General features: G+C 40.3%; 1 protein-coding gene across 6 annotated transcripts in view; it reads right to left on the reverse strand.

Annotated features, from left to right (window-relative positions):
- Positions 1-7,794: 7,794 nt before the first annotated feature.
- Positions 7,795-16,482, reverse strand: part of rnf146 (ring finger protein 146) — a 31,797-nt gene continuing 23,109 nt past the window's right edge. For 5 of the 6 annotated variants that reach the window (XM_068025214.1, XM_068025190.1, XM_068025203.1 and 2 more), the window contains one exon: positions 7,795-9,764. In XM_068025214.1, the coding sequence (XP_067881315.1) occupies positions 8,663-9,763 (1,101 nt within the window). In that variant the 5' untranslated portion in view covers position 9,764 and the 3' untranslated portion in view covers positions 7,795-8,662. Of the gene's footprint in view, positions 9,765-11,473; positions 11,493-16,482 lie in introns of those variants that run through there. The other variant, XM_068025187.1, reaches the window with a different exon arrangement.

Genomic DNA, 16,482 nt, shown 5'->3' on the forward strand with positions numbered 1-16,482 from the left:
AGTCAAGGCATTGCCCTGAAGAATTAACCAGCGAATGGCTGTCACTTATTTTGTTTAGCTGAAACAGATGCAATATTTGTACATGATCTTTCTGTCTGAAAAGAACAGGGCTCTGTGTATTAATATATGTAGCACAAATATGTAAGTAATATAAGTATGCACAAATGTGCCACACTGCGAGCTCTACTGCCAATCTTAAATTGGTTGTCAGCGTAATTCTTAGCACAGAGGATTATTTATCTGATGTTGGACTATATACCTAGCATCACACTGGCATTGAAATTCATACATCACATTACTCATTTGTGTGATAGGCAGGATGTCTTTTTGGCTTGATGACAGCATCCTGTTCGAGGCGAACACCACACGTATTGCTACTGCATACTAGCAGCGTGAAACAGCTAGCTTCACCTATTGTTCAAATTTTTGGGATACATTATCCTTCCAGGGTAATTTGAGGTAGACTGGGCACTTTTCAGGGCCAAAAATAATGGCCTTAGGCCTGTTCATAAGACACCAGAAAGAAGATGGAGCAGTCAAATGAGCTCCCTTTCCTTGACGTACTGGTTGCGAAATCTATTAAGGGATTCTCTACCACGGTCTACCGCAAACCTACCCTCACTGGTCAATATACGTGTTGGGATTCTTACAGTTCCACACACAATGCCTTATCAGCAACCATGGAAATAGGGCCCCAGCCACTTGCTCACCATGCAAGCTTGATGCTGAAAGAGGGCGAATCAGACATTGTGTGACAATGGCTACCCTGAACAGATCATTTCTTGCTGTATATCATACAAACATATGAACGGGCCTAGTCTACCTCATTCCAAAAATTTGAGCAACAGGTGAAGCTAGCTGCTTCACACTGTTACTATGCAGTAGCAACGTAGGTGGTGTTCGCCTCTGACAGGATGCTGCCTTCAAGCCAAAAAGACATCCTGCCTATCACACAAATGCACTGTAGTATGGTCATGTATTGTCTTTTTATTTCTGTAGATGGGTTATAAATGAGTAATGTGATATATTTCAATGCCAGTGTGATGCTAGGTATATAGGCCATATGTTCCAAAGACTGGCAGATCATAGCAAACAACATGGCCCTTCCGCTGTTCACAACGGGCAAGGTACAGGCCGTGCCCAACCAGCCCGTACTTGCAAAACTCAAAACACCGTGTCCAACATTAGATGTGATACTGCGATTGGACGTTTACTAGTGCTAAGAATTATGCTGACAACCAATTTAAGATTGTCAATAGGGCTCACTGTGGCACATTTGTGCATACTGGAAGATACATATATTAATACACAGGGCCCAGTTCTTTAAAGACAGAATACATATAAACATTGCGCCTGTTTCAGCTGAACAAAATAAGTGACAGCCATTCGCTGATTCATTCTTCAGGGCAATGCCTTGACCAATTAGGGACAAGCTGCCTGGTTTAAATTTCCAACAAAGCTTGGCTGTTAACTATCAGTCACCATAAATTGGTTGGTAAGTGAACTCTATCAGCACTCTCATACAGAATAACGTTGTTTTCCCTTACATTGGCATTCTTGTGGATTGTCCTGATGAGTGCAAGATGAAAAGCTTCGACAACATGTCTCTATTTTGAGCAATACTCAATGATCTCCATATAACAAGGATATAGCAAACTAGATTAAGTCAAATAAGATTAACTAGGATGACAGGATACCTGTCAGGAAAGACAGAACAGGCAGGGGTTCTTTTCTCTAGAAAATAGGTAAGGGGTGGCCTGAAAGGGTTTGATAGGGTAAATCTAGAGAAGATGTTTCTACTTGTTGGGGAGATTACAACTAGGGGCCATAAATACAAGAGTCACTAATAAATCCAATTGGGAATTCAGGAGAAACTTCTTCACCCAGAGCAGTGCGAATGTGGCACTTGCTACCACATTAAGTTGTTGAAGCAGCATGGGAGGCGGCTCGCATGGTGCAGTTGGACCAAATGGCCTGTTTCTGTGCTGTAAATACTATGTAATTTTAGAGCTAGAGCCACACTAAAAACAGCCTTGGCATATGAGGTCGTGGTGCAGCATAGATTATCGTACAAAGTGGTGACTGATAACCTTTTCAGGCAGTGCTATGGTTTTGAATGATAGTTGGTTAGGAAGTTTGACTTTTAGGACTAGCCTGGTGGAAGTGATCTTTTCTGATGGGATAGAAGGGGGAGGAGGACTAGTTAAGTACCTCCAGTGGTGTGAGTAATCATGGTCACCTGGAGTTTGTCTGATTGCTTTAGGAGGTCCTCAGTTGAACTGAAAAGTAACTTTTTTTTTTGGCCTCTCCTTGTTTTTACCTTCAGTTCATTTTACTAGTGATTGGTGAAAGCTGTGCATGCGTTGGACTGTCAAAAGAATGGTGTGGGCCTTGATGGGTCTCTCTTTTTGCCCTTTCATATTTGTATCTGTCCACTAGCCACCTTAAGAAAACTATAGGAAGGGAGGGGGCATCAAATCTGTCATGGAGCCATGTGGCGCTCACCTTGTGTAAAAAAAAAATAAAACACAAAGTAAAAATTCCTAACTTGGGTCATTTTTAGTGTCCCCTCCATCATAATGGCATACTGTGGCTGTTGTGTGTTCCGGCTATTGGATGCAGAGCAGCAGCTCATGACCTCCATCAGCTAGAAGGATAAGGGCAATAGTAGCATCAGAGCACCATCACAGACTGCAATGGTTTAAGAAACCCCCCCCACTACCACTTTCTCAAGGAAAATTAGGGATGGGCAATAAAAAAAATTAGTGACCGGCAATAAACTCTGCCCTTGCTAGCAACACCCACATTGAGAATGAAAAAAAATTACAGTACTTGAGTACTGTACTAAAACATCAAGTTCCACATTAAGGAATAAAAATAAAAATGCTGGAAATACTCAGCAGCATTTGTGGAGAAATTAAGTTAATGTTTCAGGCCGATGACCTTTAGTCAGAACTCTGATGCAAAGTCACAGACCTGAAATGTTAACTCTGTTCTCTTTCCACAGATGCTGCCAGACCTCAGAATCACAGAGTAATACAGTGCAGAAGAGGCCCTTCGGCCTATCGAGTCTGCACCGATGCATTATATCACCTGACCTGTCTACCTAATCCCATTTGCCAGCACTTGGCCCATAGCCTTGAATGTTATGACGTGCCAAGTGCTCATCCAGGTACTTTTTAAAGGATGTGAAGCAACCTGCATCTACCACCCTCCCAGGCAGGGTATTCCAGACCGTCACCACCCTCTGGGTAAAAAAGTTCTTCCTCTAGTCCCCCTCAAACCTCCCGCCCCTCACCTTAAACTTGTGACCCCTCATGACTGACCCTTCAACTAAGGGGAACATAGAACAGTACAGCACAGGCCCTTCGGCCCACGATGTTGTGCCGAACCTTTAACCTACTCGAAGATCAAACTAACTACCTACCCTTCATTCTACTATCACCCATGTACCTATCCAAGAGTCGCTTAAATGCCCCTAATGTATCTGCTTCTACTACCACCGCTGGCAGCGCATTCCACGCACCCACCACTCTCTGTGTAAAGAACCTACCTCTGACATCTCCCCGAAACCTTCCTCCAATCACCTTAAAATTATGCCCCCTGGTGATAGCCCTTTCCACCCTGGGAAAAAGTCTCTGGCTATCCACCCTGTCCATGCCCCTCATAATCTTGTACACCTCGATCAGGTCACCCCTCAGTCTGCTCCAGCGAAAACAACCCAAGCCTATCCAAAATAAAAACAAGAAATGCTGGAACCACTCAGCAGGTCTGGCAGCATCTGTGGAAAGAGAAGCAGAGTTAACGTTTTGGGTCAGTGACCCTTCTTCGGAACTGACAATTAAAAATGTCACAGGTTATAAGCAAGTGAGGTGGGGGTGGGGCAAGAGATAACAAAAGGAGAAGGTGTAGATTGGACAAGGTCACATAGCTGACCAAAAGGTCATGGAGCAAAGGCAAACAATGTGTTAACGGTGTGTTGAAAGACAAAACATTAGTACAGATAAGGTGTTAACGGACTGAATATTGAACAGCAGCAAGTGCAAACATGAAAAAAAAAGTGGGTAAGCAAACTGAACAAACTAAGATGAAATGAAATAAATGCAAAAAAGGTTGTAAAAAAAATGTAAAAAAGAAAAAACTAAAAATGAAAGTAAAATGGGGGGGCTGTCATGCTCTGAAATTATTGAACTCAATGTTCAGTCCGGCAGACTGTAGTGTGCCTAATCGGTAGATGAGATGCTGTTCCTCAAGCTCGCGTTGATGTTCACTGGAACACTGCAGCATGAGAGCAGGGGGGAGTGTTGAAATGGCAAGCAACCGGAAGCTCAGGGTCCTGCTTGCGGACTGAGCGGAGATGTTCCGCAAAGCGGTCACCCAGTCTGCGCTTGGTCTCCCCAATGTAGAGACCACCACACTGTGAGCAGCGAATACAGTATACTACATTGAAAGAAGTACAAGTAAATCGCTGCTTCACCTGAAAGGAGTGTTTGGGGCCTGGGATAGTGAGGAGAGAGGAGCCTATCCAACCTCTCTTCATAGCTTAAATGTTCCATCCCAGGCAACATCCTGGTGAATCGCCTCTGCACCCCCTCCAATGCAATCACATCCTGCTGCGTATTTCCAGCATTTTCTGTTTTTTTTTTCAGATTTTCAGCATCTACAGTATTTTGCTTTTCCACATGGAGGAAACTGATTTTCAAATTCTCAAAAAAGTGTGGTTTTTTTTTTATATAGAGTGGCTGTCATTTTGAAGTGGTAGGGAGAGGGGTATAATAAATTCACTGTCAAGTTTAAAATAAAGTTGTGTCAGTTAAGCTTTGAAAAAAGTATTTCCACTTTGGCAGTTGTAGTTCTTTAAAAATGTTACCACCCCACCTCCCCCCCTCCCCAGACCTACACCTACACCCACCCCACCAAAAGTTTCTGCCCAAACTCATTTTCATATTACTGAACACAAAATCTGCCATGAATCAGCACAATTGGGCAGTGTTTTAAAAGTTATTAAAATTTGCTTTAAAAAATATTGCTTGATAATTTAAGAGTGGGAATTTAGTAAACGTTCATCTTAAGATGGGTTTATCATAAAACATTTTACATCTGCTGGTAACCCATTTTTCAATGATTGAAAATGTTAAAGTAAAAAAAACTATCTTCTACATAGATTTATGATTCCTTAATGAATTTTTTTTTTTTAAATTCTAACTTTTCAAAATGCACCTACTAGTGTCCTTGTGGCCAGAAGATCCAGTTTAATTTAGAACCTCCTCAAAGGCCTACCAACAAGCACAGTTAGCGGTAACTCCCAATGGTGATTAATTCATTTTGGGGACGTGGCCAGGTTTGTGGCAGGGCCTACTTCTGATGCTACCACAAAAGATCATGAAAACTCAATTTGTGCTGAGAATTCTACAATCTTCTGCACCAGTTATGCCAATAATCAGGCAAATTGTGCTGAAAAAAGTGCAATTGAATGGAAGCTCCAGGCCAGTATCTACAATGCTAATTTGTAGGAATATAGGAATGTAGGTGGCCATTCAGCCCATCGAGCCTGCCCTACCATTCAATATCATAGCTGATCATCCACTTCAATGCCTTTTTCCCCCCACAGTATCCTCATATCCCCTTATGTCATTTGTATTTAAAAATCTATCAATCTCTGCTTTAGACATACTCCATGACTGAGCTTCCACAGCTCTCTGGGGTAAAGAAATTTCTCCTCACTTCTGTCCTAAGTGGCTTCCTCCTTATTTTGAAATTGTGTCCCCTGATTCTAGACTCCCCAACCACAGGAAATATCTTAGCTGCATCTACTCTGTCTATCCCTTTAAGTATTTTGTAGGTTTCAATGAGATCACCTCTCATTCTTCGAAACTTTAAATTTAAAGAGCCTATTATTACAAATACTTCAGTATTATGAACATTCATAATAGCTTATATTAGTTTAGAAATTATCCTAGCATCATTCCGAGTGCAATTAGAAAATGATCAGCTACATCAAGTACTCATGAGCACTTTGACTCCGAACAATCAGATTCATCTGAGAGAAAAGTAAAGTAAAGGACCGTTAGTCATCAGAAGATAAATTAGTACTGCTAGTATTAATTGATTTTTAAAAAAATCTTCATTCCAATCTATGCTGATTCCTGCTTTCCTTTTTACATTTGTGTCAAACTGTTGGCATATCTGATTTAAATCTGATTCTGCATTGAAATTGGTGCAGACAATTTTCATAGGTGTGCTCAGTTTCTTAGTACAATGGTGTTTAGAAAGGGTTTGTGCCAATTCTAAGTCTAAAATTGGGAAATACACAGTTAGAGCTCACATAACCTTGACAGCGGGATGCAATGTGCCAATTGCAATTCCAATATGCAGGTAGGAACTTCATATTTTTTTTTAAAAATTCATTCACGTGATGTGGGCGTCTTTGACAAGGCCAGCATTTATTACTTATCTCTAATTGCCCTTGTGGTGGTGGTGAGCCACCTTCTTGAATTGCTGCAGTCCATCATAGTGGTGTTGATACAACTGAACAGCTTGCTAGGCCTTTTGAGAGGGCTGTTAAGAGACATATTGCTGTGGGTCTGGAGTCACATAGGCTAGACTGGGTAAGGACAGCATATTTTCTTTCCTAAAGGGCATTAATGAACCAGATGGGTTTTTGACAGTTTCATGATCACCATTACTGGTGCTGGGATTTTATTCCAGATTTATTTAATTAACTGAATTTACATTCCCCAACTGCTGTGATGGGATTTGAACTCATCTCTGGATTATTTTGTCCAGGCCTCTGGATTACTAGTCCAGTAAGTAAGTCACTTTCTCTCAAAAAGTGAATATGGAGAAAGATTTGGAATCATTTAATTTCTTGTTTCTCCTAAAGATATTTACTGTCTTATATGGAGATTTGGCTAAAAGTGCCAACCACCACCGCATGGCCCATGGTTGCACAATGATTCTGTAAGTTTACAAACTGGAGTCCCGAAGTCAATCAGCAGATTTTTGAATTTTTCATGTATCTGTTAGTTTACTACCACATTATTTCTGTTGTATAAAGAAGATTTTCTGCAATTAGTCTGTTCAAAGTTACGAAAGGTTCTTTTTTTGGGGGGGTTTGGAGGAAGAGCCCTCACACTGCTCGAAAACACTGATCTATTGAATCGTGGGGCGGAGGTGGGTGGAGTTGTGCATCACAAACAAAGCCAACAGTCACCTTGTCTTTTTCCTGGTCAGGATCACTATATTGTAGTCAGGAATCAGAACCCTGATTAGGTTTTCTCTTTCCCCTTTCAAACTGAAGAGAGCTGACACCAACTGAAGGGCCTGTCATCCCAACTGATACTAACTCAGGACGGACCAGGACTCAAACCCATCTTCCTTCTCTGTATGGCTTAATTCCACACTGAGCAATACATTTACCAATTTAGCCATTGGGAAGCTAGAGTAAGAAGTGGTTTTAATAGATGAAGAGCATCATGCTGGTAAGTCAGGAGTGTTGCTGCTTTAAAAAGCCTGTTATTTTTTGATGAGTACTACTGATTACCTTTTGTCAAACATGGGATCATCAACGTTGATACTTAGATGTTGATTCAAGAGCCTAATCCATTCCTCAAATATACAAAGTTGCCTATTTATCTTGGCGTACAGTATGGGGAAAATATCATTTTTTAAAAACTGAGCTAAACAAAGATTTAAGTGTAGTAACATTTTGTAACAAACTGTGACGAGTTAATCAGTTAAAAGCTTCATAACAAAAACTTGGAGTCTATGAGTGGTCACAAATTACAAAACAAATCTAGAGAAGATCAGTTTTATCGAGGGAAAAGCTGACATCAAGCCAAATTACAGCACAGTCTATTAAAGAGGTCATACGTTATTCACAGTTGCTAAACTCACTGTCAGAAGCTGCTTTTTGTATTAAATTAGTTTGCAATGCAGAAAACCAGTGAGAAGACAGTGGTTAACAAAAATTTTAAGCTTTATTTTGACCGTTACTGTAGTCAGAATAATGTAAATTAGAACTCAACTAATTGTCTCTACTAGTCTAACACTTCACTTAATGTCAGCCATGTAGGCAATGTTACTTGCACAGCTATTACCAGCCTCAATTACAATGATATGACAGGGCATCACAGTAATGTACTTTTTCACTAAATTAATGAAAAAATTAAAAAGGAAAACAATGATTCTTAGTTTGGCTATATGAAGAAAATGGTCTATTCAAACACTTGTCTGACAGAACCAGTTAACTCTACATGAAAGTAATTTTTAAAGAAATCCACAAGTGGCATCGTATAATTACCAAAAATGAGAAGCCTCCAGCGCGATTGGCGCTTGCAATGAGTTCAGAATTCACAATTTATAACACATGCACAAGGGGTGAGTCATTTTGAAATTCAACAATAAAATATTTGAAAGCACTGAAAATAAATTTAATGTTACCACAATAAATATCGTGCAATTCCTACATTAAAGAAACCTACAAACTGCAAAAAAGACAGAAAAAAAGAGGCAGTCGTGCCAAAATGATGTAAAGCAATTAAAAGTTAGTTATAGTTTTAATTGAGTGCATTTCTGGCTGAGAAATTCTACATTCCTCAGTTGCCCGTACTCTCTTCAAGTGTTAAAATTTGTTCTTTTTAATAAGTGATGACCGTAAGACCTAGACCTCTGTTACAGTGCATTGTCCATCAGGTTGCTGTTCCCTGGCTCTGATGCTGCTGTTAGGCCCTCCTTCTGGAGATGGTTCACCTCCTGGTATCTCATTCTCCCTCTCATTGTTTGGAGAAATGAGTCTTTGCCTGCTGTGGGTGGTGGTTGCAGACTCCTGAAGCTGACTGGTGTTCTCATCCTCAGTATCAGTGCTTGTGGCAGACTCAGTGTTATCATAAGACATTCTCATTGCACTTTGGGCAGCTGAAACTCTACTTATAGAGGCTACATATTGCTCTTCTCCTTCTCCTCTATGACTCCTGGTCATGTTTTGGCCACCCAGCTGCAACTGAGCAAGGGAGTTCACAAGCAACACATTTGCATCTGGTGAAGGAGTTAGTGGACTTACTGGCTGGTCAACTAGGGAAGTTATTGGTCTAACTGTGGGCCTCATTATGGAAACAGATGGCTGTAGTGATACCGATGCAGATCCAGCACCACCTATGCTATCTGCTCCATCTGCAGAGTTCTCTCTCTCTGAAGTTATTCCGTTGGAATCACAGTCTAACCGAAGACCTGCCACTCCCTTCTTGGGAATATCTGCTATGTCTCGTTTCATCTTTCTGCGGCGGCCATGCTCGTTACGTCTGAACTGAATCATATTCTCCAGGTCTGCAACGTACAAATATCCAGCTATGAGCATTTCAATTGTTTTTTTGCCCTTCAAATGAGCATCTTCTAGCTCTATACTTGTGCGTTCATCATATTGCCACCAGCCATTTGTGCCTTCATAGTACCAAGCATACTCCCCATTTCCTCGGCTTGCTGCTTTGAGCTCTTCAGGGGAAAGCAAAGCTGGCTTGTCTAGAAACTCTTCAGGGATTTCCTGACGACAAAGTGCGCACCGTCTGCTTTGCCAGGATGCTCCTTTCACACACAGGAAACAGAAGATATGTTTGCACGGCAATTTAACAGGATGAACACAAGTCTGAAGACAGATAGCACATTCTGGTACCGTCAGAGTAGGTGTCGTGTTTGAGCAAGACTCATTTAACTTCCTTCCTCCTGGAATCATGTTTGATGCATGATCGACATCCCCACAGCCAGCCATCCTAAGAAGCAAAACACAGGTTTTGTATCAGCAACCCAACGTGGAGATGAAAGAAACACAAAGGGAAAAAGACTTCATTTGTTATACATGGCTAACAAAATCATAAAGAGCAGACAAAACTTTTGTCTGCTTTTCCTTCTAAAAAGGCCAAAGGTGGTTGTGATGTTACAATGAGTTGTTTTGGAAAATACAGATTGAGGGGATTTGATTGAAATGTAAAAGGTATAAAGGGAACAAGCAGCTGAATCAAGACATTTGCTCACTATGATAAAGGCTTCAAATAGAAGGATACACATGTTATAAATTAGAAGTACAAAGGGAAAGTCAAAGATATGTTTCCATCAAAAGGATAACTAGTTTATGGAAGGCCAATGAAATGTTGGAAATAAATGAGTTCTGTTGGGGGTGCTTCTGGAGAGACAAGTGATTTTAAGATATAGTGAGAACGCAGGTGAAAGTGATTGGTGAAAAATAAAATGACAAGCTTTTGGGGCTAATGACTTTTTCTCAGCTCCTAAAATTTCTCTCATGCCACTGGAAATCTTAATTACTAAAAGTAATTCTGTGATTTAGATGATATCTGAACCATGGGAAAAGACATCAAATTAATTTAGAATGCCCTATGCCACCAGTTTCAAATGGGAAGGCAATGTAAAAAGAAAAATGCAGAATGCACTTTAGTTGTCAAAAAGTAAGTCTGCCAGGCCACCTGGTCCAATTCATTGAGGGTAATATTTCACTATCTTCTCAATCACTGTTACATAAACCAATGTGACTGTTTATTTTGACAACACTGTAGTGGGATTTATATGTAAAACATGCAAGGTTCTTGTATGTAAACAGCTGACTTTATATAGGTTAAAACCGACTTTCACTCGATGCATTGGGAGGATTGATAGAGGGTCTTTCATTTACAATTAAACAATTCAAATTAACAGGTTCAAAAATAACTTTTGAAAATATCATATATTCCTGAATTTGCAATACTACTTTTAATTCAATATTTATCTATTATAGAGAATCATGAATTATCTTTACAATGGTTTGCCAAGATGGCACACTGAACATGAAGGATTAAGTCATATATCATGTTATATCATGCCTTAAGATATACTGAATGTGACATTGAACATTCAGAACTAGCAGCTTATTTTGCATGTGAAGTAAGGAAAATTCCCTACCTTGTATTATGCTCAATGTCTACAATGCAATCTGTAACAAATGCTGATGATATTAATAGTGAATGTGTAACCCATTTGATAACCAGATATTTGATAACCAGGTATTTTAAATGTGTCATTTTAAACGGTGTAATGTCTCCTTTACAACTCTAGGCAGAGGAATGTCACATGAACACTTTGTTAAGCATCTGTTTCCTAATATTGCCAACAGCAATTTCATATTTGAGGCACTTTTCATACCAAAGAGTGGATAGAGGTTTAGAGGGGATTTGAGGAAAACATTTTTCACCCAGAGGGTGGTTGGAATCTGGAACGCACTGCCTGAAGAGGTGGTAGAGGCAGGAACCCTCACAACATTTAAGTATTTAGATGAGCACTTGAAACACCATAGCATACAAGGCTACAGGCCAAGTGCTGGAAAATGGGATTACAATAGTTAGGTGCTTGATGGCCGGCATAGACACGATGGGCCGAAGGGCCTATTTCTGTGTTGTATGACTCCAAAGCCTAACGAACAAGACATTCATACCTTTTTCCCATCTCCTAGCTCTGTTGTATGATTTATAAGACACTTGCTTTTATGGTATACTGGTCCCACATGCATCTTTCAAACCTCATATCATTTTCAAATGGTTCGTTACTTCATGATGGTGTACTGTGCAGTTCACTTCCAATGCAGTTCATAAAGATGCAAGCCCAAACTGGTCTGCACATTATGTGCTAACAAGACAAAAATAGGAAAAAAAAAAATCTAAAAAGGTACCCAACAGTCAGTGTATGTGAAGATTTCAGTCCATGACTTTTAAGAGTCTCTAATTGAGGACCATGAAAATCAAAATTTCACTTGTAGCAAAGAAGTCTGCATAGGCTGCAACTTGTTTTGAGCTTCAGTTGTTTTTTTTTGGGGGGGGGGGGCGGTATAGTTTCAATACAGTACTGCATCTTTTTAATCTCAACATTAAAACTTGGGGTCTGGACCCAATTCTTTATTTTCAAAAATATTTTTCAGCAAGGAAAATAACAAAAAGTTGCTTTAAAAATTATGCAGCAGCCATCAATAAGCACACTCCTAAATCTTTCCAAGTATCTTGCTTTATCACAGAATGAAAAAGACAAGCCTGCAATTCATCAGGCAGCTCTTTTTTGGGGAAAAAATAGTTTCCTGACTGAGTTCCCTGTGAGAGTGCCTACTGAAAAGTTTAGCATGCTGCACATGATTTTCTAACCATCGCATATTATATGGTCAGAAATCTATGCACATTGCATGGCAGAATTTCCTATTCATGCTCTAGGTGGGTGAGGCTTGCTGCCAGGAGTGGGGCAATGCCCTTAGGGTACTTAATAGCACTGCTTGAAGTTTCCATTAAATAATCGAGGGCCGAAGGGCCTGTACTGCGCTGTAATGTTCTATGTTCTATATACAAAATCTCTTCAAAAAGGAAGAAAATGTCCAAAATAAGTGCAACATAGTCCTCATTTTACACTGCCTTTGCAAAATATACTATAATCCTAAAATTATGCCTTGGGATACCAGCATTCACATTTTGAGCCAGTTTATCAGAAACTTCTTTTTAGTTGAGGTTTTGACTAGTTTGAAATAAATAGGTTAATATCACCACTAAAATAACAACAGTGGAATTTTAGATGAATGAATTAAGCATTCATATGTTGATATCCTTGACAATTTCTGGGGCTGTAATTTATTTTACCGAATAAGGTGTTTTTAAAATATCTAAAAATATTCATTCTGACATTTCTAGGGGAAAACAAGTATATCTCCCATAACTTTCGCATTCAGGGCAATTTAGTGACAGCTTTAAATGAAGACCAGTGCCACACCAAATTGGGCAGATTATGGACAAATTAATAAATCTTATATACACAGAAGGACCAAGAAATTACCAACTTTATATTGAATGTGGAAATTCAAGAGTGAGTTGTTTTGACAAAAGCAGCAATTAAGAGTTATGAGAGGCAGAGAATAGCACAATATTTTTTGATGGGATGCAATAGTTTATTTTTCAATCTTTCAAACTTTGATCAGTCCACTGCCCTTCTCCCACCATTGCTGTGATTGAGACACCGCCACTGATTATACTAGTTTTTCTGATTCAGTCTGTCCCTGGCCAGAATTATCACCCACCTGGGCTGAATCCTGCTGCTTCTGGATTTTATGGTGTCTCCAACTTTGCCATCATCTATCTATCCTGCAACTGCCTCTGCATACCTCCTGAATCTTCATTCCAATGAAAATACCTCCATCAGTGTGTCCTCCAATACTCTACCCTCAAACAGCTTCTAGACTTCACTTGCTACACCTGTCTCCAAACTACAACAACAGCTCGTTGATTGATTCTACCCTATGTCATCATTATTCCACCACAGGACCTCCAACTTTAACTCTGGACTCCTTCCAATATCTCCATCTACTTCCTATTTTTGATTTACTATCACATTTTATGTACCCTAATTTTTATGTAACTTGAGTTCGGAGTCCATTCACATGCATATTTTAGCTGTCTCTCTGGACCAGGCCCCATCACTATTTCCACTTTTGCTTTTTCTCTTCCTTTCTTTTTATCCCTCCTAGACTCTCTTCTCTCGTCATGCCGTTCACTTCTCCACTCTCAGGTACTCTGCCCGCCCAATTATCCACCCCAACTCCTTGACCTTACTGCTCTCTTGCTGCCATCCCAGGCTTGACTCCCTCTTAGATAAGCCTACAGGTTTCCTCTGTCTCTCTTGGCATCCTCCGACAGGCTCATCGAGGCACAACCCCAAGTGCCCCATCCCACTCTCTCGTCGTCCTTCCCAACCAGTGTACCTACTGGCGGCTAATCTTACCAATCTTCTTCCTGTCTAACTCACCCCTCCCACTGCCAACCCTGTGGACTCTGCCAGCAGATCAGCTCTCACCATCCCGCCATGCAACTCCCTCCAGAATATCCATTCACTTGTGAACAAGGCCCTTGCCATCCATGCAATTATTCTGGATAATTGCATCAACATCATGGCCTTCACAGAAACCTGACTGAGGGGTGATGGCACCTTTTTCCTTAATGAAGCCTCCCCTCCTGGCTACATCTTCCACCACTTTCCTGGCCAAGACTGTCACGGTAGTGGCCAGATTGCACCTTGACCTGACCCCCTACTCCTACGAACATATGAATTAGTAGCAGGAGTAGGCCATTCGGCTTCTTCGTGTCTGCTCCACCATTTGATAAGATAATGGCTTCAACACCACTTTCCCACCTACCCCTGATACCCTTTGACTCTCTTGTTAGTCAAGAATTTAATTACCTCTGCCTTTAAAATATTTAATGACCCTGCCTCCACCGCTCTTTGGAGGAGAGTTCCAAAGACTCACAACCCTCAGAAAAAAATTCTCCTTATCTCAGTTTTAAAAGGGTGAACCCTTATTTTTAAAATGTGTACCCTAGTTCTAATCTCTCCCACAAGGGGAAACATTCAGCATCCATCCTGTCAAGTCTCCTCAGGATCTTATGTTTCAATAAGATCACCTCTCATGCTTCTAAACCCCAATGGATACAGGCCCAATCTGCCCAACCTTTCCTCATATGATAACCACACCCCGCCCCCCCCACCCCCGCCAAATCCCAGGTATCAGTCGACTGAACCTTCTCTGCACTGTCTCTAATGCACTTACATCCTTAAATAAGACCAAAACTGTACACAGTACTCCAGATGTGGTCTCACCAATACCCTATATAACTGTAGCAAAACATCCATACTTTTATATTCCATTCCCTTTGCAATAAACGACAACATACCATTTGCCTTCCTAATCAATGTGGTTGACTCTTAAATGCCCTCTGAAATGGCTTAGCAAGCCATTCAGTTCAAGGAGAATTAGGGATGGGCAATAAATGCTGGCCTAGCCAGCAACACCCACATCCCACAAACAAATAAAAAAAATTGCTATATCTGCATACCAACCTTTTGTGATTTATGTACCAGGACAACCAGATTCCTCTGTAGCTCAGTGTTTTGCAATCTCTCTCTATTTAAATAATATGCTGCTTTACTATTCTCGCTGCCAAAGTGGACAACTTGACATTTTCTCACAATACTCCATTTGCCAAATTTTTGCCCACTCACTTAACCTATCTATATCCCTTTACAGACTCCTTACATCCTCTTCACAAATTACTTTCCTATCTTTGTGTCATCAGCAAATTTAGCAACCATACATTTCGGTCCCTTCATCCAAGTCATTGATATAAATTGTAAATAGTTGAGGCCCCAGCACTGATCCCTGTGGCACTCTACTAGTGTACAGCTTGCCAACCCAAAAAAGACCCATTTATCCCTAATCTCGGTTTCCTGTTAGCCAACCAGTCCCTTATCCATGCTAATATGTCACCCCCTGCACCACGAGCTCTTATTTTGCTTAGTAACCTTTGATGTGGCACCTTGTCAAATGCCTTCTGGAAATCCAAGTACACCATACCCCACAGGCTCCCCTTTATCCAAGTTGTTTGTTACTTCGTCATAGAATTCAATAAATTAGTCAAACATTATTTCCCTTTCACAAAACCACGTTGATTCTGCTTGATTGCATTGAGATTTTCCAACTGCCCTGCTATAACCTCCTTAATAATAGATTCCAGCATTTTCCCTATGACATGTTAAGCTAACTGGCCTGTAGTTTCCTGCTTTTTGTCTCCCTCCTTTCTCGAATAGAGGAGTCACACTCACTATTTTCTAATCTTATGGGACCTTTCCAGAATCTAGGGAATTTTGGAACATTCAGCAGCCACGTCTTTTAAGACCCTAAGGTCCATCAGGACCTGGAGACTTGTCAGCTTTTAGTTCTAATAATTTTTTTTAGTACCCTTTCCTTGGTGATTGTAATTGTTTTAAGTTCTTCCCTCCCTTTCCCCTCCTGATTCATAATTATTTCTTGATGTTATTTGTATCCTCTACAGTAAAGGCAGATGCAAAATATCTGTTCAATTCATCCATCAGTTTACTTTCCCTTTTAATGCCCCAGACTCACTTCCTATAGGACCAATGATCACTTTACTTACTCCTTTTCCATTTTAAATACCTGTAGAAACTCTTACTATCTGTTTTTATATTTCTAGCTAGCTTTCTCTCATACTCTAATTTCTCCCTCCTTATTAACCTTTTAGTTATTCTTTTCTGTTCTTAATCTTCTGACCAATCACTCATCTTTGCAGAATTATATGCTTTTTCTTTTAATTTGATACTATCTTTAACTTCCTTAGTTAGCCACGGATGGAGCATCCTTCCCTTAGAGTCTTTCTTTCTCACTGGAATGTATCTTTTGGGTGTTCTGAAAAATCTCCTTAAATGTTTGCCACTGCACCTCTACTGACCTATCCCTTAACCTAATTTGCCAGTTTACTTTAGCCAGCTCTGCATTCATGCCCTCATAACTGCCCTTATTTAACTTTCAAACACTGGTCTTAAGATTTGCTCTTCTCTCCCTCAAATTGAATGTGAAATTCAATCATATTATGAACGCTGCTACCTAGGGGCACCTTCATTGTG

Source organism: Heterodontus francisci, chromosome 3 (genome assembly GCF_036365525.1).
Source record: "Heterodontus francisci isolate sHetFra1 chromosome 3, sHetFra1.hap1, whole genome shotgun sequence".
NCBI classification, from domain to species: Eukaryota; Metazoa; Chordata; class Chondrichthyes; order Heterodontiformes; family Heterodontidae; genus Heterodontus; species Heterodontus francisci.